Source organism: Rhinatrema bivittatum, chromosome 2, assembly GCF_901001135.1.
Source record: "Rhinatrema bivittatum chromosome 2, aRhiBiv1.1, whole genome shotgun sequence".
NCBI classification, from domain to species: domain Eukaryota; kingdom Metazoa; phylum Chordata; class Amphibia; order Gymnophiona; family Rhinatrematidae; genus Rhinatrema; species Rhinatrema bivittatum.
The window spans coordinates 89,970,767-89,995,610 of NC_042616.1; the positions used below are offsets into that span (position 1 = coordinate 89,970,767).

General features: G+C 43.5%; 1 protein-coding gene across 9 annotated transcripts in view; it reads right to left on the minus strand.

The window, feature by feature from the left end:
- Positions 1–24,844, minus strand: part of PRKAG2 (protein kinase AMP-activated non-catalytic subunit gamma 2) — a 751,594-nt gene that overhangs the window by 211,912 nt on the left and 514,838 nt on the right. For 8 of the 9 annotated variants that reach the window (XM_029588430.1, XM_029588428.1, XM_029588429.1 and 5 more), the window contains one exon: positions 6,137–6,188. In XM_029588430.1, coding sequence (XP_029444290.1) covers positions 6,137–6,188 — 52 coding nt within the window. Of the gene's footprint in view, positions 1–6,136; positions 6,189–8,862; positions 8,897–24,844 lie in introns of all 9 variants that reach the window. The other variant, XM_029588436.1, reaches the window with a different exon arrangement.

Sequence of the window (24,844 nt, forward strand, 5' to 3'; positions counted from 1 at the left end):
TCCTGTCTTTTAGCCAGTTTGCAATCCACGAAAGGACATCGCCACCTATCCCATGACTTTTTACTTTTCCTAGAAGCCTCTCATGAGGAACTTTGTCAAACGCCTTCTGAAAATCCAAGTATACATTATTTATATAGTACTCTGTAAACAGATGTGATGTTCCTGATGAACGTCAATATATAAAAGCAAACAAACAAATAACCCCAATATTTAAAAAGGGCTCCAGGGGCGATCCAGGAAACTACAGACCAGTTAGCCTGACTTCAGTGCCAGGACAAATAGTGGAAAGTGTAATAAAGATCAGTCACTGAACATATAGAAAGATATAGTTTAATGGAACAAAGTCAGCATGGCTTTACCCAAGGCAAGTCGTGCCTCACAAGGGTTGATAAACATGTAGATATAGGTGAACCGGTAGATGTAGTGTATTTCGATTTTCAGAAGGCATTTGACAAAGTTCCTCATGAGAGGCTTCTAGGAAAAGTAAAAAAAAAAAAGTCATGGGATAGGAGGCAATGTCCTTTCGTGGATTGCAGACTGGCTAAAAGATAGGAAACAGAGAGAAGGATTAAATGGTCAATTTTCTCAGTGGAAAAGGGTAAACAGTGGAGTGCCTCAGGGATCTGTACTTGGACCGGTGCTTTTCAATATATTTGTATTCCTTTACCTCACTCATTATAAATGATCTGGAATCAAATTTGCATATCATACAAAATTATTCAGAGTAATTAAATCACAAGAGCATTGTGATAAATTGCAGGAGGACCTTGTGAGACTGGAAAATTGGGCATCCAAATGGCAGATGAAATTTAAATGTGGATAAGTGCAAGGTGATGCATATAGGGAAAAATAACCCATGTTATAGTAACACGATGTTAGGTTCCATATTAGGAGTTACCACCCAGGAAGGATCTAGGCATCATAGTGGATAACACATTGAAATAGTCAGCTTACTGTGCTGCAGTCAAAAAAGCAAACAGAATGTTGGGAATTATTGGAAAGGGAATGGTGAATAAAACGGAAGATGTCATAATGCCTCTGTATCACTCCATGGTGAGACCGCAATTTGAATACTGTGTACAATTCTGGTTGCCGCATCTCAAGAAAGATATAGTTGCGATGGAGAAGGTACAGAGAAGGGCAACCAAAATGATAAAGAGGATGGAACAGCTCCCCTATGAGGAACGGCTGAAGAGTTTAAGACTTTTCAGCTTGGAGAAGAGACGACTGAGGGGGGATATGATAGAGGTGTTTAAAATCATAAGAGGTCTAGAACGGGTAAAGTGAATTGGTTATTTACTCTTTCGGATAGTAGAAAGACTGGGGGGCACTCCATGAAGTTAGCATGTAGCACATTTAAAACTAAAATTGGAGAATGTTCTTTTTCACTCAAACGCACAATTAAACTCTGGAATTTGTTGCCAGGGGATGTGGCTACAAATGTATGCCGCGCGTAGGTTTAAAAATCCGGCCCTGATAAAATAGCCACTGCTATTACTAACATCAGTAACATGGGATAGACAGTTCTGGGTACTTGCCAGGTTCTTATGGCCTGGATTGGCCACTGTTGGAAACAGGATGCTGGGCTTGATGGACCCTTGGTCTGACCCAGTATGGCATGTTCTTATTAAAATGCTGAGAAGTGGCAGACATCACCATTACTGCAATAATGTGCATTACATACAAGTAGGTGCCACCAAGTTGAGCCTCTTCCTCTTTCCTTCCCATTACCAGGTTGGTGCCCCCTCCCATTCACATGGAAGGAGCATCAGTGCCAATATGGCAATCTGTAACACTATCCTATCTACCAGAAAGCAATCTGTAACACTATCCTATCTACCAGAAAGCACTGACTAAGAGTCCTACCTCAATTACACCACTAATATTTTCATCTCAGTGTGAGCAAATTTGACAAGTTTACTTTTAATTTTGTTGGTTTAATACTACAGTACATGAATGTAATCTGCTTTGAAGTGCTGAAAAAGTGCAAAAAGCAGAATATAAATCTAAATTAAAAAAAAATAAAATAAAAATACAGTCGAACTTCAACATATCATGCCCTGGCTGAAAGGTTTGGAAGAGTACTCCACCTCTAAGCCATACATTTTACACAAGATTCATTGAATTTGCTCTTTTGTCCACTGTCCAACAGACTTTCTGATTAAACAATTTGACTGGGATCTCTGAGGCTTTTTAGCTTCTTCATTTTTCCTATCCTGAAGTTTTTCTTCTGTTGCAAACAGAGGCAAGAGCTGTACAAAAGTAACTTTTTTCATTTAAAAACTTGCATTTCAGACATAAAATCATATCTGCCATCGAAGAAGATTTAAAAACTATATTTTCTAACAATTTTTTTTTTAAGTTTTAAAACAGGTGTCAGAAAAAAAACCCACTGCAAACTTACATGCCAACCAGAATTTTTTTTTAGGGGCCGAGAAAAAATAGATTTTCCCTTACAGCTGTTTTGTCAATTTCATATATTTGTTTTCCATTTTTGCTTTCTTAATTTTCTTGTCCATCATTTTTTAATTTATGTCATCTCTCGCCTTTTTGCTCACTTTGTCGTATCTCCCCCCCCCCCTTTCTTCTGTGCTGGCGAGCAGCAGTCCCACAACTTCCAGGAAAGCAACAAGCACCATGTGCCTAGATGACCCGACACTCAGGAACTTCCATCCCAAACAAGGGAGAGAGAGCTGCGAAAACACAGGTCATGGGCCACATTCAAAAGGCACTAATAAATGGATGTTAAAACCTAAAGGAAGGTAATCTTTGAAAGAGGTGAGGTGCAGGAATGTCCTTACAGCAGGGCAAATTGAGGGGGGACCCCCTCTGACGAGATCCTGCTGACTGGAGAAGAAAGTCTGCTTCCATAGCAGGCAGCTTGAACCTGTGGGAGGGTTATAGTCTTCTGGAGCCTGCTGGCCCCACTTCAGATTTAACCCAGCAGAGAAGGAAGCAGACACAGGTAAGAGGTGCCGCTCTCTTTCTGCTGGCAAGAGAAGGAAGGGGAAAACAGCACATGCTGATTTGGCCCATCGGTCTGACCAGTCAAACAGAACAGATCATGAGATAAAGGATTGCTTGAACTGTCCTCATGAAATTCTTTGTCAAATCCAGTAAGAACTGACAAGGTATGTGTGCTTCTAGTGGATCTGGATATGCTTCAGATGCATTATGAACTACAAAGCAGAGTACAAAGATTTTTGTACTCAACAGGCCTCTGACCTTCTTTCTCAAGTCAACCGAGGCAACTCTACAATCCGAGCAGTGCAAATATCCTATAAGTACCTTGTATAACAACTGAGGCATTTAAGAGTGTTTCGATCCAACTTGCACCATTCTACAAATATCTGAAACATCCGACAGCCAGTCACTTTTTAAAAAAACTCTTCTACAGAGGTAGGCATCTCTGGCCCTGGAATGCCACAAACAGGTCAGGTTTTCAGGATAATTCACAATGCATGAGATATCTGCATACAATGGAGGCAGTACAGCAGATACCCCTCATGCCTAGTCATTGTTGATAATTCTACAAAGCAGACCTGTTTGGGGCATTCCAGGACATGATTTGCCTACCTTTATCCTATTGTTTTTATAGTTTGACCTACTGCCTCCAAAGAAATTGCAATATTTGTACAAATCTGCTCACCAAAAAAATACCAAGCTCCAGGGTGGCGGGATAAAGGGTATGAAGTGTCTCAGAGGCAGATTTCCTTTAATACTAAAAAGTAGTTTACTAGCAGCACATGGAGCTAAGTCTTAGGAAACACATGTAACAGAAAACATTTAAAATGTGGCTAGAGAGACAACTGTTTGCTGAACAAGAGTTCCAGAGGTACTGTTATAGTCCTAATCACATATTTGCTCTTGCAACACCACCAGCTGATAGGTTTTAAACAAGGATGTCAGTGAGGCAGTCAAGAAAGAGTCACATCAGACCGATACAGTAAGAAATAAGGGAGAGCGCCCAGGCACCTCTCCTGGGCGTGCGATTCTGTTTTTAAAATTAGGTGGTGCGCTAATATGGAGGCACTAGGGCCTCATTAGCGGTAGAGGTGGCTGTTAGTGGGTCCGACAACTGCAGCTCAATTTTATCGGAATCGGTTTTCGAACCCGCTGACAGCCACAGGTTAGGAAAAACGGACACCGGTAAAACTGAGCATCCATTTTGCTAACCACTGACTGGTGGGCAGATTTTTTTTTTTTTAAGTTTTGGTTCCTCAGACTTAATAACCTAGCAATATTAAGTCAGAGGGTGCACAGAAAAGCAGTATTTTCTGCTTTTATGTACACTTTTCTGGGGTGCTCAGAATTTAACGCCTACCCTTGGGCAGGCGTTAATGTCTGAGAGTAAAATGTGCGGCTTGCATGTGATGAGCGTTAGTTTTTGGGGGGTTGGCTGCGCGTTTTCGACACACTATTAAGGGTAATAGACGCGCGTCAAAAACATGCAGCCAAACACGTGCTGAACGGTGCACTCGGCCGAATATGGGTACAGCACAAGAGCTGGAAGAATATCTTTTGGGGGCAAATTTGAAATTGCTGAAGCAGCAAAGGAAAACACCCCACAGAAATTCCCTTTGAAAATTCAGGTTAGCCAGTGCCAAGAGTACCTGTGAACAATGCGCCTGCTTTCCCATGGATGCCAAGTATGCACTGGGGTTTCAAAATAAAAAACTAACAGGTATTGTTGCTTCCCCATGCGGCAGAAAGCAAGGATGCAACCAAGTTGCAATTTTAATACCACAATTAGATCCCTTTAAAAATTATACTCCATGTTTGCACTTATGTTTTATGATGTATTACCTCCTGTATGTTTTGTTACCCACCTAAAAAATGACAAGAGCGCATAGACATTTTAAAATAGAGATAAATAGGCAACATTAAAAAAAAAAAATCCACCCCACAGCGTTCATACAGTAAGTGAGGCAAATGATACCATTATATTTATTTGAAATGTATCCATCATTTCTGTAACAGATGCTCCAAGAACCTGGTTGCATTTTATATATAAAACAGCAGCAGGACCCTACTATCATATACTGCAGCCAAATTTTCTAGTATATTTCCTTCCTTTTATAAACTGAAGATATATATATGAAGACAAAAAGTAAATAAAGTATATATAAAAAAAAAAAAAGTTAGACCATACATCACAAGAAACAAAAGAAGTCTACTACTCAGTCTCCAAGGAGAGAAGCACAACCCAGGCATATATTTATATAGCTTTGGAAGTATGCAGGAGACACATTTTTACATCATAGGATACATGTTTTCAAACCGAAAAGATTTGAACTCTAGACATTCTAGTTGCTCCCAGTACAGACAAATTCACTACAGCAGGGCTACAAAGAAACAAAGCTTTGACAGATTTTGAGCTGTAAACAGGCAAAGCTAAAATATTGCGTTCTCTTAGTTTGAGGAAACATGGAATGACGCCACCAATTACTACACCCAAACATAAAATGTATACAATTAGCATAATATGCATATTACAAAATGCATGTTATTTGCTAAAGCTCGCCTAACAAATGCCTTAGCGATCACTCATCAAGGGATAAAGGACAAATAATCACACGCAAGACATTAAACTATCTACAGCACGAGCCCTAACGTTTCAAGGCTTCAGCACCGCTCCAAAATGTGTTTTAAAAGCCTCGTTTAATATAAAGCCAGGGCTTCGGCCGAGGAAGGCACAGGCAGAGACTGTGCGCCGGCATTTCTTTTCTATAACACCAAGATGCATTAAAGGGTTTTTCCCATTCTCTATTTAAGAGGGAAAGGGGAGGGCAGCTCATGTGCATCTGGCCTTTAATGCGCGACCAGCCAAGGACTGCCAGCTTTGCCCCACTTACTCAGCCACACTTTACAACCAGGGGCTTCCGGAAGCAGCTCTCGTACCTGGGGGTCGGGGGGGGGGGGGGGGAGAAGGAATATCAAAATACAGGGGGGAAAAAAAAAATCCAACGTCGGTGCCTCCAGCACGGTCATCAGACGACCCAGTGGCGGCTTACGACAATCGGGAGGAGGGCTCGGGGGGGGGGGGGGGGGTGGAGGAGCAGCCAGCTGAGCCCCCGCCGCAGAGATCGGAAAGGGGCGGGGTGGGGAAAGAGCCCGGCGGCTCCGGCACACTCACCTTCATCGTCCAGCTCCAGTTTCTCCAGCATCACTTCAGCGGAGCCCTGCGCCTGCGGAGGGAACAGAGAAACGGGTGAGCATCCAGGGGCACTGGGAAAGGCGGCCAGGCAAGCACGGAGCCACTCGCACACCGCAGCAACTCCACCTCCCGCCCCAGCGCCGCAATTCCCACTAGAAGCTGCCGGTCGATTGGCTGGAAGGAGCGGCCCGTTCGCCAACCAGCCGCCGGGGATCTTCCAGCCGCCTCCGCCCACATCCTACGTCATCAATGGACAGCCGGGCAAGGAGGCGGATGCCGGCTGTATGTTTTCCTTTTTTTTACTCTAGGCGTCTGCAGCCAACAGCTGAACGGCAGCGGAGGGGCGGGGCCTGTGGGAACCCGTGGAAAGGGGCGCGAGGATGCGCGCGCCCGGCTCAAGAAGGGCAGCCTCGCACGCACGGGGGGGGGGCCGCTTTTTTTTTTTGCCCTGAACCTTCGCCCCGCCTCCCCCTCCCCGCCGTTGCCAGGAAAGCTGGCGCCTGCTACTTCAGGGCAACCAAAAGGCACGGGCAGCGCCGCCTTCTGTTTTTGCAATCCAAGCGCAGCCTTTGGAAAGGGGCAGAATCAAAGGAAGTTGGCGTTCGTTTCTGATGGATAAAATGAAAGAAAACGTGCGCTTGGCAGAGGCTGAACCCACATTTTCCGTGGGAGAGGGGGGAGGAGGAGGACGGCCTCCCTGACAGCCTCATTAGTCACCTCTCTGCTGTTGCCACTTATAAGCTGATACTTATCCCAGATAAGTGGCAGATGCCACTTTATAGCCAGAGAAATATGGGCTAAACCGGATAAGTGGTTGCTGTAAGCCTAATAAGTTCAGACTTCTTTTTTTATAACGTTTTATCCATTTTTAGAGGGTTTTAATTAGCACTGGAAACTTATCTCTGATCCTTGGCCAGCACACCACGCTGCATTGGGGCAAACTGCTTAATGCTCTCATCTGCATGAGATTTCCATGTGAGAGTGCTAAGTTGTACACTCATTTTAGAAAGCACATTTAGTGAACATAAAATTATTTGCTGAATCAGCAGTAAGGTTTACACTCACAGGGACAGTAACTTTCAAAGCAGCACGTGGTCGCTCATTCATCAGCCCGCGCCATGGATGTGGCTATTTTATAATATACACGTTAGATGTGTGTGCGCATGTTATAAAACAGCCTGGCCTCAGGCACATGTGCTCTCAGTTTTGAGTGGGCATGCCAAATCCCGCTTTTGCCGCATAAGTGGAATTCTAAAAGGGATGCGCGCCGATGCCATTGCCACTTAAAACCAGATCATTCCTAGTTCTCCCATTTAAGGGATAGGTCTTCTTCCTTTCTCCCTGTTAGCCTTGACCTTTAAAATCCCATTGATCTGTCTAGTTTTTTTAATCCCATAATTGTCATCCATAGTAGAAGTAAAGTTACGCGGCAGGGGATCCCGACCTGTGCCAGTGATTGTATTTACATGCAAATTTCAGGTTAAAAACCCAGAATACCCATGCCCGCACCCTGCTCCTTTTCTATGCGCAGCAGGAGATATGCATGTATCCGGGCGGCTTTTAAAATCCATTCAGCCCGCACTGGCCCGACATATTCATACATCCCCTGATTGATGCACGCGTTAAGCTTTTAAAATTCGCATTCAAAAGCAGACAAAGCTGTGCATTGGCCTAAACACACCCTTCTGCATCAGCCTATGAAATGACTTAAGATTTCCCCTTAGTGCAGGCTTCCCAAACCTGTCCTGGGGACCCCACAGCCAGTCCAGTTTTCAGAATTTCCACAATGAATATGCATGAGATACATACTGAGTCTCCGTGATATGCATTTATCTCATGCATATTCATTGTGGATATCGTGTAAATCACGAGATACTATTATCCAATCTCAAACAAATAGGCATAACAGGTACAGCACTAAAATGGTTTAAATCATTTATATCAGAATGACCTCAAAGAATCACTATTGGAAACTTTAAATCTGGTGTACACTTTAAATCTGATTGGATCTGTGCTTTCAGCACTTCTTTTCAACATTTACCTTCTTCCACTATGCCATCTTTTATCTGGTATAAATCTATCATTTAAAATCTACGCAGATGACATCCAATTCATAGTTCCCTACACTAACTCTTGAAAGCAAACTTTTTCATTACTACATTTATATCTAACTTCAATAAAAATCTGGATGTCACATAAAAGATTAAAATTAAACACTTCAAAGACAGAACTAATTTTCCTATCATCTGTTTAGACTCAACATTTCAACCTCCGAAGAACTTCATATTTGACGATCATGTAATAGAAATAAAACCCCATGCAAAAAAACTTAGGTATCATCATTGACTCCAAAGTATCTATGACATGCAACATATCAACACTAGTGAATAAATCATTTTTTAAGCTTCATATGCTGAAAAAACTAAAACCATTACTGTTCCCATCTGACTTTCGATCAGAAGTTCAAGCATTAATCCTGACAAGTCTAGATTACTGCAACGCATTGGGGTAGATTTTCAAAGGGTTATGCGTGTAATATACGCGCGTAACCCCTGAAAACCTACCCCTGCTCGCGCCAAGCCTATTTTGCATAGGCTCGGTGGCTCACACAAGCCCCGGGACGTGCGTATGTCCCGGGGCTTCAAAAAAGAGGTGGGGCCATGGACGTGGCTGCGGTCCGGAGGCAGGCCCGAGTCCTCCGGCACAGCGGCTGTGCTGGGATGGCGCGCCGGCGAGTAACTCCGTCAAATAAGGTGGGGGGGAGATTTAGGTAGGGCCGGGGGGGGGGGGGGGGGGGTTAGATAGGGGAAGGGAGGGAAAGGTGGGGGGGGATCGAAAAAAAAGCTTCGGAGCAGCCTTGGAGGGAACAGGGAAAGCCATAGGGGCTCCCCTAGGGCTTGGCGTGTGCAAGGTGCACAAGTGTGCACCCCCTTACGCGCACTGACCCCGGATTTTATAACATGCGCGCGGAAGCGCACGCATGTTATAAAATCGGGTGTCCATTTGTGCGCGCCGGGTAGCGCACACAAATGTACCCCGCGCGCACTCCTTTAAAAATCTGGGCCATTATATTTAGGTCTACCTAATGTCTCTACTCGTCCATTACAACTTATTCAAAATTCCATAGCTTGTATTTTATACAATTTATCCCGCAGAGATCATATAACACCGACCTTACAACACCTTATCGTATTTCCTACAAAATCCTCACAATAATACATAACTTACTATACAACTCTAACTCTGAATGGCTCTGCTCTCTACTCAGAATATATAAACCAACTAGACAACTACGCTCAATGGACAAATGCATTCTGGAGGTTCCATCGATAAAAACGGCAAGATTGGATATGACACGTGAACGGGCTTTCTCAGTTGCAGGTCCTCGTCTCTGGAACTCTATCCCAGAAGAAATCAGACTAATACAAAATACAAAGGAATTAAAAAAATATCTGAAAATGTATCTGTTTTCTGTAGCCTACAATATCAGTTAACTGACTATAATGCTTAATATAATAACTGATTCACATGATAAGATCTGTTACCGAATGTAGATTTCCAAAGCTTGAAGTTAATTGTCAGTTTTATATCGCGTTGAATTAGAATGAATGAATATTATTGTTTTTAACTATGTATGATTTTACTGTAAACCGCCTAGATGGTCAGACCCTGACCATTTCGTGGTATGTAAAAACTTTTAAAATAAATACATAAACCGGACTTGCTGTGGGGTCCCCAGGACAGAGTTGGGAAGCCTTGCCGTAGTGCGTGTGGCCTATCCAGAAGGGCGGCTGTCTTTGGCACAGTGCAAGTCTTAAAGAAGAGCATAGCAGTATTTATGAGAGACTGACATCATACCCTGGCTTAAGAGTAAACAACTCCATTCAACTCACTATGGAAAAATGGAACAAACTCAGCTCAAACTTATCCCACTTACTATCTCAATTATCACTATGTCTCAACCAAGCCAAAACAGAAATCATTCACATCCACGATGACCATCCCTCCTATCCACTCATGTGCACCCCCTCTGACCACCCAGGAAACTCAATCAACCCGGGAGTGCCACAAATCTCACAAACCTCACTCACGCCATCCACAAGAAACCTAGGCGTAACAATTGACAGCCAACTCAACTTTAAACAACACATCTCCAATACAATCAAAGATGGATTCTTCAAACTGCAGACACTAAAAAAACTCAAACCCCTTCTCCAAGAGCACGATTTCCGAACAGTCCTCCAATCAATTATCTTGTCAAGACTCGACTACTGCAACTCCCTCCTCCTCGGACTACCAGAAATACACATCAAACCCCTCCAAGTTCTACAGAACGCTGCCGCCAGAATCATCTCTAACAACAAAAAATCCCCTCACATCACACCCACGCTCAAAGAACTCCACTGGCTACCCATTACACAAAGAATCCAGTATAAAACCCTCACCCTCATGCACAAAAAAATAAACAACAACAAAATGGACTGGCTAAACAACGGAATACAACCTTACCCCACTCAAAGAACTCTCAGATCCACCAACACTGGACTCCTAGCCGTCCCCAATCTCAAAGCTGCACACCTCAACGTCACCCGCAAACGAGCCATAACAATAGCGGGCCCCCACCTTATGGAACACCCTCCCCACCTGTCTCAGAAACGAACCTTCACTGCAAGTCTTCAAAAAACACCTCAAAACATGGCTATTTTTAAAAGCTTTCCCACCCGACACATAACCCGCCCAATCGCACCATCCACTCCATGCCCCCTCCACAAGCATCTCGCCCCACACCTTTCCCTCCCTACACAAGCATCTCACACCACCCTTTCCCTCCCTATCACTACCTTCCTCCCACACATCCCTTTCTCTCCCCTCCCCCCCTCTACACTCCCTGCTCTCCTTACCATAATTTATCCTCATCAACAAGCCATTTATGTACATATGTTATATACTATAGTCTAATGTTCCATGTACTCCTGTTAGTTCTGTTACAACTTGTTATATTTATTACCATGTTATAATGTAAAATATTCTTGTTATATTTATTACCATGTTATAATGTAAAATATTCTTATATCTATTTAATACCATGTTATAATGTAAAATAGGGCTGTTATCACCCTATTCCTTTAGTTATCTGGAAACCGATGTGATATCTCGATCGAATGTCGGTATACAAAAGAAATAAATAAATAAATGCCTGTCATGGTATGTGCAGCACACACCCATCTAGAGGCACTAACTAGGAGAACCCCCCCACATACATGCAGTATTTCTTGTTGGGCTTGATTTAGTGGCATGCATTATGGAATTGCTTTAGTGATCCATATCAGTTTCTAATTTTGTTTACATCTCTTTTTTTTTTTTCATCACTAGCCTAAAACATAGCCAGGTGACATGCGCCCTTACCAGGCAGGAGGGCATTTCCAATAAGACTTTGTCCTCTGCATTAGCTTTTATTTTAAACTTAATTGATTAGATCTTAAAGTACAGAGCTGTAGCTAAGGGTCTCTCACCTGCTGAGGTAATCAAGTTCATGGGAAAAGCATAATGATTCCAACAGCTGCAACATAGGAGTCTGTACTTCTCTTGCGCATTACCCCAGTCAGTGAGTGACATTAACCATTATATTGTCTGCTGTAGATATAATTTCCCTAGTGCCAGCTCTCGCCTACATTGTTATTTTATTGCTGCTCTTGGCCCTCAACCAAAGCTGTGTTCAGTTCATTGTGAATCTGAGTTTGATGCTATGACATGATTCACTCACAGGACTCATATCTGATTGAATGAGAGATCTGAACAACTGCCTGCTTACAGTTCCCTAAGGAGGCTGCTGGTAAACACTTTCATATTTACTATTTATAGGTTTTAAACAAAATTCCCCACTCCCCTTCCTTCTCCACACTTGCGCTTTCAGCCCATTCGAAACCTGTCCCACCTCTGTCTGCCAGTTTGGCCCCTTCTTGTGTAGTTCATCAGATTCATATAATTTTTTTGGCATGACAATTTTACATATGTTGGCAAAGTAGTAAACATAATAATTAAAATGTACATGCATACAGTGCAATCCAGCCACCGATCTTTGCCTGCTGTAGCAGGGTCTGCTGCTTGCCCCATTGCACCATGTGCACAGAGGTCCGGACAGTGCTACAGGGGAGCAAAAGCCATTTGAGGTTTGGTAAGTTAGAGCAGGTGTGAGCAAACTTTCTGAACCACAGCATCCCTTCTATCCAAAATAATTGGTTGTTCCTCCCTCCCTCCCCCCCCCCCAATATTTATGAAGGGTAACTTCCTGGTCTAGTGTCAAATTGCCAACCAATCAGTTTGTGAACCAGCTGCTAAGCCACCAGGCAGCCACACTGCCAGCCAGTGGCTCAAAGGTCCTGTTTTGTTTCTGTTCAAGCTCCTGAAAGGAACACGCACAGACATGCACACAAACTGGGCAGACAGACTCCCCACATTAGGGTGACCAACTGCCCGGTTTTGTAGCCTGTTGTACAGGGTCCGGTTACAAGGGTAACCGGACACTGTAAAACCCAGTCAGGCAAGGCCAGGGGCCAATCAGTGGTGGCAGCCTGGCAGCACGTTAATCACCTGCCTGTTTTCGGAGCTTGGCTGACTCTCTCCTCCTCTGTCTCTCCCGTAGCTGTGTGGCACTTGTTGCTACTTTCCGCTGTCCTCCTGGGAGTCGCAGAGGAAGAGGAGAGTCAAACTGAGCCCCAAAAACAGGCAGGTAGAATCTGCCTAGGAAAAAAATTTAGGCTCAGTTTAAAAGGGGAAAAAATGGGGATGGCAGCTGCAGCCAGATTCCCCCCCCCCTCCCCCCCCAGTGCCTGGTCCTGCTCCTGCTCCATGGAAAAGTTGGCAACCCTACCCCCAGACAGACGGACACAGTGAGAAACAGTTACCTCATACCCTATTACCCAGACAGACACCCATACACAGAAATAAAGAAACCCCACATACAAACCGAAACCCAACACACAGACAGACAATTCATACTCGGCCAGATAGATCACATCGCACCACATAAACACTCCACATCCAGAAAGATACACACTACGGACAAATAGTAAGGGGTGAACATTTTTCACCAGCCAAAACCTTTTAGGTATTTATTTATTTATTATTTTTTATATACCGACATTCGATCTCAATTGGGATATCACACCGGTTTACATTCAGGTACTGTAGGTATTTCTCTATCCCCAGAGAGCTTACAATCTAAGTTTTTGTACCTGAGGCAATGGAGGGTAAAGTGACTTGCCCAAGGTCAAAAGGAGTGACAGCAGGACTTGAACGCTGGTCTCCTGGGTCATAGTCCACTGCTCTAACCACTAGGCTATTCCTCCTTTGTACTAGGACAAACTCCGTCCCATCCTGCCAATTTTTTTTTTACTTTTTTGCTTTTAATATTTTTAGCAGTTTTTCCTATTTGTCTCTATTTTTCTTAAATTTGCTCATCTTTGTCATGTTTTTTTTGGGGTTTTTTTTTTACAATTTGCCTTTATTCTCCCTCCCCCACCTCCTCCTGCTGTCTGGTCTTTCTCTGTCCGTTCCCTTCCCCAACCTCAGCACTTCTTTTCCCCTGGGCAGGCAACGACTATGATCCCTCTCTCTCTTTCTGGGTAGGGACCTGGCAGCGTCAGGAACTCCTCTTGGGTTGGGGCCTGAGGGTGGCATCGTTTGCTGGGTGGGGGAACCCTGCTGAGGCTCCTCCCATGTCCAGATTTGCCACAGCAGAAATGGCTTCCTTCCTGCACCTGCCAGAGCAGAAATGGCTCTCCTCCTGGGCCCTAACCTGAGGATGCATTTGCTCTCCCTGGCCCACCAAAAGAAAAGCATGGGTAAACCGTGACATACTTATACTGATGTAACTACACTCTGACAGCTCCCTCCTTCCTGAGCTTGCAGTGCCTCCAAGGTGCCAACTGGACAGCACAGCCATTTTTTTCCTTCCTTTGTCGACTAGCGTGCACTGTATGCTCTCCCCGTCATTTATGCATCCCGGGGCTAGAGGAATTGTGACTCATGAGAGCAATGTCATTTTCTTCAAGATATTTGATCTATGGCAGTGCACAAGAGATGGAACATTGCTAATCTGCATTGCAGAAGTTTATAATTTATATTACATTTGCATTACAATTACATTCTCTTCTAGTTATAACGCGCTGCATGATCAAATGTACTCAGGGACCTTCGTTTTCAGTATTTAGTTATCCTCAGAATTTATCAGTGTTTATTGAAGCAAGAACAAAAAAGAAATTTACCGGGAAATATAGCAAGGCACTTTTTTCCACTGATTTCTCCTGTTTCTGTTGTAATAAACACTGATAAATTCCCAGAAGAAATAAAATAAAAGCTGAAAAAGAAGGTCCCTGAATGTACTTAACTTTCAGTAGGAAAGAGGAAAAGAATGAATATCAGATAAGTTTCTGTTTACAATGTTTTGGTGCTTTAAGTATAACAAAAGCTTTCACATTTAAAAAGCAGCAATTTTATCCAGACTTCTATAAATCCCATCTTTCCTGTTTCTTAAATCTGGTAGCATAGACGATGGCAGAAAAAGAACCTTTGGCACATCCAATCTGCCCAGCTATTCTGCTCCTACTGCTAAGGATACATCCAGCTGCCAGCCATGGAGTGTGACCGCCTGCAAGACACCTTTCCTTCTCCAGGATAGTCCTCATGTCATTCTTATTTGTACTCCTCCATCTTGGGCAGATAAGCCTACAAAACTCCCACTTTTCCCATATCTAAGCACAAAGCTCTGCGATCATCTAAACAGCCAGCAAGGCTAGCATGAGCACTGCATGAACATCTAACCTCCCGGGTTCCCTGCGTGCCCACTAGGCAGACTTGGTTACATGAGCAGCTGCATTTCTGCCAGGTCATTTGGTTATTACAGCCTGCCAGACAGACCCAGCTGCTAGTTTAGTTCTATTAACACAGTCTTCTCTAAAGAGCTTGAGCCTCCTGCCGGAGGGAGCCATGGAACATTTGCATTTTCGCTAGGACTGCCAGTTATTACTTCTAGCTTTTGCAGTATTTGCAGCCTGCCAGACAGATCCAGCTGCTAGTCGATTCCATCATCACAGTCTGCCAGACAATCCTAGCCACATGGTTAACTGCATTTCCATTATCCAATTTTCCATTCATTGTGGCAGTCCCAATAGCCCGGGCTTGAAATCATTAGAGTACTGTGATCTCAACACATGCCACAAGATTTTGCTTGTTCCTGTTTCTTCGCATCTAGCATCTGTGCATATCTCATGCCCTCTTAAACTTGATTACTATTTTTGCCTCCGTTCCCTTTTTCATGAAACAATATTTGTTCATGTTGCTCCTCAGTCCACCCCTCAGGGCCTCGTATCATGACCCCTTCTAATAAAACTCTTTCTTCCGAAACAGATTTGCTTCTTGTGAATTAATAATAGTTTTCAGGCATTTGAATCTCCCGGTTTTCTCTCCTTTAGGGTATGCATGTTTAGATCTCATCTCATAGGGCTTTTGGATAACCCCCATTCCTTTCAGAGGCATGTCCTCCAGAACTGAACACAGTTACTCCAGATGAGGTCTTACTATCAGTCTATACAATGGCATAATTAACTCTATTAGTTATAGCTCTCCTTGTACATCCTAGCATATCTCCATTTTTGGCCACTATCTTGTTGCACTGTTTCACTATCTTGAAATCATCAGATATAATCAGGGCTTCTGTTTTTAAGTTTTAACAAATAAATACTGATTATTTTTGCTGATGATATTCAGTTTTTCATTCCTTTTAGAGGTTCTCCTAATGAAGCCCTAGATAACGTAATAAAATGTTTGGAGAAACTTGATAGGTTTTTATTTGTTAATAAATTGGTTTTGAATTTATCAAAGACTGAGATTTTATATTTATCTTGGTGTCCTTCTGAAAGCAAACCTACTTCATTAAATGCTGATGGCATTAATATAGTATTCTTGAAGGTGGTTAGGAATCTCAGTGTATTAATGGACACAAAGCTTTCACTCAAACCGCACATTAGTTCTGTAGTTCGGAATTCCTATTTCAAACTGAAAATGTTTAGGCGACTCAATCCCTTTTTAAATAGTGTTGACATCAAAACTGTACTTCATTCCTTAGTAATGTCCACGATAGACTATTGTAGTGTTTTATATTTGGGACTACTGCAAAGTACGATACGTTCATTAGAATATGTTCAAAATTCTGTGGCTAGAATAATTGACAAGATTCCATCACTTTCATATTTCTCCTGGTTGATTAGACTCCATTGGTTGCCAGTTCTTTGGTGCATCAAGTTTAGAGTATGTATGCTTGTGTTTAAAGGGTTAAGTTGTCTGGCTCCCCACAGTTTTAACTCAGTGTTAAAAATCCATAAACCTACAAGATCTCTGAGGTGGGCTCCTCAACAGCTTTTGGATATTCCTTCCTTTGAACAGGTTCGGCTTCATGAATCAAGAAAACGATTATTCTGTGTTCAAAGACCTACTTTACGGAATTCACTTCCACTTTGTATCAGAGAGGAATTTGTTTTACAGAGATTCAGAAAACTATTGAAAGCTTTATTTCAGCAAGCTTTTATCTTATGAGCCTTAATTATGATGTTATTCCAGTCGGTCGCAGACGGCTGCGACCACGAGTACTCACAGCTTGTTCTGCTTTCCTACCCTCCCTGGGTCTCCTCGCTGCATGGGCCTCTCTGCATCGTCGCGTTCCACGGCCTCTTCACGGAAGCATGGATGCCATTACTTCCGGCTCTGATGTTGGTTCCTCCTAGGCGCGCGCGTCACAGTCTTGCCTTTGAAGCCATTTCAGCAGGAACCTCGGGGGCGTCCCCTGTTGATGATGTCATCGGACTCCGGTATTTAAGCTCCTACTTCGCCCCCAGCAAGCCAACTTGGCAACAAGTTCCGTATAAATCCTATGCCTGCCTTGTTGCTGAGACACCGCTCCTGCTTGTATCGTGGACCCTAAATGGCACCAGCTCTTTGGGGGTCAGTGTGCGCTCTACGGGGACCTGTTCTCTGGCCTACCCCACTCCTCAGGCTGGCCCCGCGCCTCTTGGGTTCCATCTGGCTTCCTGCTCTACCTCGGCTCTCCTTGGGAACTACTGCAGCGACTTGTGAATTCTAAGCTGGCTTTCCCCGCTCCTTGGGGTTGCGCCGTATCCTTCAAAGACTGTTTGCGCCTTCCCACTTCTCGGGCCGCACTCATCTACTCCAAGATCAACCTGAGCTTCCCTACTCCTCGGGGCTTGCTCCTTGTGATTCTACAATTGACATCTGTCCCACGCCACAGGACTGTTTCTCCATTACTCAGCCAGCTACCCTCCGATCTCCAGGTACTTGTCTATGTAAGCTACTGGATTTGGGCTCGGGTTCTCTGCCCAGGGGGTTCGCCTACACTCTCCCTCTATGCTCACTGTGTTGTGGCTCCGCCCCTCGGGCTGCACCATCAGAGAATATCCTGCTTGGCTGTTTGGGTGCCCATCATCCCGTGATCTGCCTGGTGCCCTCTCTCTTCAGTCTCTCCAAGTGCCATCTACAGACTGCTACCCTATGGGGGTCATCTCCTGGTCTCTGGGGCTCTCCCCTCGACTGTACACAGAGCTTCCCTACACCAACACCTCGCCTCCCGATGGTGCGGACCTGCGGGGCTCCTCCCCACAGGCTGTATCAACTCGCACCTCGGGCCAAGGGTCCACAAACACATTAATCATAACATATGAGCTTTGTCTTTGTGCTTTTATGGTTATAGGCTCATGCTTTAGAACTGCAGCAGGTTTTGATTTAATTGTTTTTATTTGTCTTAATGTATTTTTATTGATTTATATTTCTTTTTGTTGTAAATGTTATTTATTTATTTATTTTTGATTTTTATATACCGGAGTTCCTGTATCAGATACAAATCACTTCGGTTTACATTTAACAGAAAAACTGCCCTAGGGCTTACATAGAACATGAAACAATGAGCTAATACATTAAGCATATAATAAAATAAAATAAAATTTGTAAAACTCATATAGTCAATAAATGCATATCGTAAGAACATAACAAGAAACCAGACTAAAGTTATTTACAGAATCACTCTATAGACCAAATTGGCCAGGGCATATTAGGGTTTCTCTATTCGCCAGAAGGGTATTCGGTAGAGCATTTGAGTTCGTTGTAGATAATGATGATTGTATGGGCAGAGGAGTAATGTGGGAAGGAGGAGGCCTCCTCCAGGTAAGAATGAAGTGTTGTGAGGGTGCATTTACGGAAGGGATGCAACCGGGTGTTGGTAAGTGAGGACCAAGGGAGGGAGGGATGTAAGGCTTGTTTGGATAGGATTGCATTTCTTAAAGTAGGGCTGGACTAAGGCAAGTTATGATTGGGAATGGTTTATGTATCTGTGAAGGCTTGGCTGAAGGGCCATGTTTTAAGTTTTTTCTTAAATTCCGGGTGGTTTGGTTCAAGTCTAAGGTCTGGAGGAAGCGCATTCCATTGGTGAGGTCCAGCCACAGATAAAGCTCGTTTTCCAAGAGAGGTTTTTATAGGTGGGGTGTACAATGTGCCTTTGTAGGCGTTCCTGATGGGTCTTATAGTTTTAAATTATGAAAGGCAACATGTAAACCGCCTAAGAATGTTGATAGGTGGTCTATATATTTTGAATAAATTAATAAATAAATACAATTATTAAATACCTCTATGCAAAAAATAAAATAGATGTTTTTTGGCTCAACACTGGAAGAACATCACTGTCCTTGATACTGTCTCACATCTCCCCTTGCTGTGATCCTCCACTCTGTTTTTGTGCCTTTTTTGAGCTGATGACTCCTTAGTTGCACAAGCATTTAGTAGCTAAGCATTTTCCTCATCCTTCTTCTGCCAGCAACAATGTACAGCTGTTCTGAAGAGTGAGCATCGAAGCTGATGGTAAGAAGACAGAATGAGCTACTTTGGGGAGATAGAGTGGTGGAGCTGGGGATGTATGGGGAAGAGGGGTATTGCTGGTGGCATGCAAGTATTCTTTTGTTATGGCAGTACATTTGTGTTATGGAAATGTATGTATTGGATTCAACTGGAAAGCTACAAAAACACTGATAAACATTTTTTGTCTTGTGGAAGAACCCCTAATTAGGTGGAAATGAAACGCCTAAATTTACAATTTATAAACACCTAAAAATAGAAGCCTTAGATAGCATCACCAAGGTCTCCTTCCTGCTTTGTGGACATCAGTGTCACTCATTGTGTACTGCTCTTCTGTATTTCTGTTTCCAAAATGCAGAACTCCGTATTTTTATTACTGAAACTTAGTTGCCAAGTGGCTGACCAATCTTTAAGCTTTCTTAAGTGACTTCTCATACTATTTACTCTTTTGGGCACATCCACTATGTTGCAGATCTATGTTTTAGAATAAATAAGATTTAAAATGAAAAGAGGAAACCATAGATTTCTTTGACTGGGTGACTACTGAGTTGGATGGGGGCAGGCAATGGACTGGTGTATTTGGATTTCAGGAAAGCTTAGGATATTGTCCCACATAAAAGGCTCATAAATAAATTGAGCAGCACAGGGATGGGCCCTAAATCGGTAGGCTGGATTAGAAACTGGTTGAGCGATAGATGTCAGAGCATGATGGGAAATGGAGTTTTCTCTGAAGAAAGGAAGGTGCCTCAGGGTTCAGTCTTAAGAGCTGGTCCCTGTTCAAACAGCTTTGTGAGCAATATTGCAGAAGGTCTGGGAAGAAAAGCCTGTCTTTTTGCAGGTAATGCTAAAATATATTCCTCCACTCTTTGAAGTAAAAGGTGCATACCTTTTTATTATAAACATATTTAAAAAAGATTTCCCCAAATCTTACTCACTTGCTACTGCTGGATGAATACTTTACATGATTCATGTGATGCCGACATGGGGTTCTGAACAGGAAAAGTAAACAACAGTCCAATTAAATTATATTCCTAATGATGGGAACAGCTGAGCAGGAGGTGCTCTGGAAATTTTAGCCACTTACTACTTCTCAAAAAGTAAGCAAACATCATAAGGAGGAGAGTAATCTTAATGAGTTTGTTTGTTCTGACTGCCAGCTGAATTGTTCAAAGTAAGGTTTTGATAGCATGAGATTAAAAAGGCCAGATTACCTTGCTGCATTGCAGAATGAGCTGACTGCTCATCATTTCTGATGTTAACCCCAAGAAAGATATTGAACTACTCCTATAATGGTTTTGCCAGATAATACCAGCTTAATGCTTAAACAAATACATCCACTACTGTATATGACTACATGGCAATGTAACACAGTGATTAGAGAACAGAGGTCTGAATTATGAAAATGCAGGTCAGGACTTGATTCCTTTCCTACCTACCACTTATTGTGTGATCTTGATCAAGGCACTTTACTATCCAAATATATAAAGGCACCCTGGTCAAAACTGAAAAGAAATTGCAAAGTAAGTTAGCCACATAAAACTTATCCGGCTAACTTACACGAGATATTCAGCAGCACAGCATGCTGGATAAGTTATATCTGGCTAAGTTAGTTTGATAAGTAGCACCACCCCAATCCTACCATTCCCCGTCCCTGAGTTATTTGGCTAAATACTTACGGGCCGATACAGTAAGGTGCGGTAGAAAGAGGTGCGTTAGTGCCGGGCGCACCCGCGTTTGCCGCACGCACAGTTCAGATCACATACCGCTCGATACTGTATTTAAATGGCATGCAAATGCAAGCCGCGTTCAACGCGCGTCCAATGAGCATCCATGAAGCGCAATCCATTTTACTGTATAGGCGCTATACAACGCCTATACAGTATCTTGGGTGCACTGGTACCTGTCATTTCAAATGTCATTTCAAATGACATTTGAATTGACAGGTACCAGTAAGTGGATCCCAACCTTAAGCAAAAGAAAACCTAAAAACCTAAAATCCAACGCACCGGGAAAGCCACTCTTCAGATCGCGACTAATCCCAGCCCCCGCTCACCTGCCCTGGCCGCGTCCATGGGTGACGGTCTCCGGGGCAGCCCCAGTCCTCTCTCCCCTCCTCCCGAAGCAAGACGCAGGGCGAAAAGCGACTCGACATGCTATTAAAGTATTGGGAATAAAGTGTAACAAAAGTTAACTTACTTTTTCTTACAGTTCTCTCTGCCCTCCTCCGGAGGCACGCACCACGGCTCCCCTGCCTCCCGGGGGCAGCCGGCGGCGAAAGTGGTTCCTGTCGGTGAAGATGGATGAACGCATGCCGTAGTGCAATTTGGGCGCTCAAGCCAGCAAAGGCGCATTAACGGGCGTTCGTGATGTCACGGCATTCGTTCATATGCTTTCGGTGCCTTGAGCGCCCGTCAATTTGGGATGGGCGCTCAAGGCACCGAAAGCGTATGAACGAACGCCGTGATGTCACGCACGCCCGTTCGTGCGCCTTTGCTGGCTTGAGCGCCCAAATTGCACTACGGGCGTGCGTTCATCCATCTTCGCCGGCAGCTGCCCCCGGGAGGCAGGGGAGCCGCAGTGCATGCCTCCGGAGGAGGGCAAAGAGGACTGTAAAAAAAAGTAAGTTAACTTTTGTTACACTTTATTCCCAATACTTTAATAGCATGTCGAGTCGCTTTTCGCCCTGTGCCTTGCTTCGGGAGGAGGGGAGAGAGGACTGGGGCTGCCCCGAAGACCGTCACCCATGGATGCGGCCAGGGCAGGTGAGCGGGGGATGGGATTAGTCGCGATCTGAAGAGTGGCTTTCCCGGTGCATTGGATTTTTAGGTTTTTAGGTTTTCTTTTGCTTCGGGAGGAGGGGAGAGAGGACTGGGGCTGTCCTGGAGACCGGCACCCATGGACGCGGCCAGGGCAGGTGAGCGGAGGCTGGGGGAAAGTTTGCCGCCTACCCTTACCCCTGCCTCTAACACAGAAGTAAGGGTAGGCGGTAAATTAGCAGGTAAAAGACGCGGCAAGATAGCAGGTTAAAAAGGAGATAGTCGGGGCACACGTTACTGTATGGGAGGGAATAGCTAATCGGATCGTTTACATACATATACATGCCGGGGCGGAAAGGGATACGCGTTGAGTAAAAGAAGCGGTAAGGATCGGTAAAAATAGATAGTGAATCGCGAGTTAGACTTACGCAGCCAAATTGTGAGTACACAGCGGGTTAGAAACGGGTTAACTGCGGCCGCGCTTTACTGTATCGGCCTGCTAGTTGGATAAGTGACTTATCCAGCTAAGTGGTGACTGTCAAACAGCTGTATATTCTGCAGCCACCACTTAGCCAGATAAGTCGCTTTGAATATTGGGCTCAACATCATTCTGCAAATTGTAACGCATAATTACTATTTGCAATTTTGTTTACAGATTCAATATAAGAAGACAATGAATATGCCATGTGCAAAGGATGGCACATTCTTTCAATGAGTACTTTGTAACACCTCCTTTGGCAGAAATAACAGTTTCCAAACATTTTCCATAGCTACTAAGAGTCTTTCTATTCTTGCTTTTGGAAATTTTTCCCACTCTTCTTTGCAGAACTCTTCTAGATAGAAATATTCTTAGGTCTGAGCAACACAGTGCATTACACACAATAATGCTGAAAAAGATCAGATCACATTACACAAAATAATGTCTTACAATTAGACCAGGACAAGACACTAACAGCAAGCAAATCATAACTATTACAAGTCACTATGACATGGAAGCATTAACATTGCTCAGGACATTTTTATGTTACTCCCCAACCCTCTAAACCTTCCCACCCCTCTCCCTAAGCATAAACACCAAACAATAAGAGAGAGAGAGAGAGAGACATATGCATGCCATTAAGTAAATAACAGTCATCTAAGTCCAAGTGTACTAACACGCAACCCAGCATTTTTACTTGTGGGAGCAAAAAAGGAAATCATAGGCTCCCAGAACTTCCATATCATGTCATACCTCCCCAGACCTCTCTCTGAGAGACCAATCTTCAACAGTGGGCAAACTAGAAATACCCCACATCAGTGTCAATAGCGAGCAGCGACACATCTACTTTAATAGGCTCCCATCTCTGCAATCATGAGACCAATATAAAAATAAGTAAACTCTAGGATCATCAGGTATTGTCAACCCCAATATTTTTGTAAGCATTGTCCCCACATCTGTCCAGAAAGCTCTGATGACCTGACAGCCATAGAGGATATGGGAGAGTGGGCCTCACTGTTCGCATTCCCTCCAGCATAAATCTAATTTGGCATTATTCATAGCATGCAGACAGAAGGGTACAAAATAAGCTCACCTGGTATTTTTATATTGCTTCTCAATAATACCTAGAGAATGAGAGCATCTCCACAACTCCATCCAGATACTGTCCCAGTATCTTGAAAGGATTGACCCAATTCTTCTTCATGTGCCTGAAAACCCTTACCTAAATCCAAGCTCTTGGCCCACTGAGGGCTTGATAAATTTTGCTCAGTTGACCTCTTGGGATTCTATTAAGAAAAATTACCTGCTCTAATATAGTCAGGGCCCTGACAATATGTTTTCTGCATCCAGTTTTACAGACCACTGCCTTCAACTGCAAAAAAATGAAAAAAGGAAAGATATCCTTTAACTCCGCCAAAACCAGAACGAGCCTTGTAGAAATGATTGCGAGAGGGTCTTCAAAGGTGAACCCCTCAGCAGGGCGCAAATCCGTATAGACCAGAGCTTAACTAACTCTTCACACTCTAATAATGGGTAACTACCAGCAACTGCTGATTTCTTCCCCTCCTTCCGCCATCGCCTAGTAGCTAGGCTGAACCTAAACTGTCGTGTTGATAACCTGTTCACCCATGGATCCATCCCCCCCCCTTTAACATCTAACTCTTTCAATTCCAATTCTACCAATGTTGATTTATACTCAAAGAATTCCACTGAGCTAAAAGGTTGAATAAGGCCGCTCTATAACAGCTGAAGAAATTAGGAAAATTCCTCCATCAGATTTAGTTCTCTAGTCTAAGCTATTCCATGCTGCTTTACCTGCCCAAAGAAAATGAACTATTCTTCTGTTTAAATCCTTTAAAAAACTTGAAGGTAAAGCTATGGGCAACATAGTAAATAGATACAGTATTCTAGGCAGCCAGTTCATACGAATCGCATTCCCCCTGCCCAACCAACTCAGAGGCAGCATCTTCCGCTATTCAGCCTCGGCCTTCAATTTAGCTAACAAAGGTTTATAATTTACCTTAATTAGATCCTGATTATGGGCTGAGATATACACCCCCAGATACTTCATTCCCTGCACAATGCATTGAAAAGGGCAAGGAATCTCCTTTTCTAAATCAGAAGGTACAAGCCCTGGCAGCGGCAAAAACTCAGATTTACCTATATTAATCATATATCCAGAGATCTCCCCAAATTTCTTCAACAAACTCAATGAGCTCAGAATTGAGACAGGAAGATCAGAAAGATACACTATCACTAAACTTTCAAAAGGGAAACTTTGATAAAATGTGAAAAATAGAAAAAAACTGAAAGGAGCAGCTACAAAAGTAAAAAGTGTGCAAGAGGCATGGTCATTGTTAAAAAATACCTAGAAGCACAGTCCAGATGTATTCCACACATTAAGAAAGGTGGAATGAAGGCAAAATGATTACTGGCATGGTTAAAAGGGGAGGTGAAAGAAGCTAATTTAGCCAAAAGATCTTCATTCAAAAATTGGAAGAAGGATCCAACAGAAGAAAATAGGAAAATCATAAACGT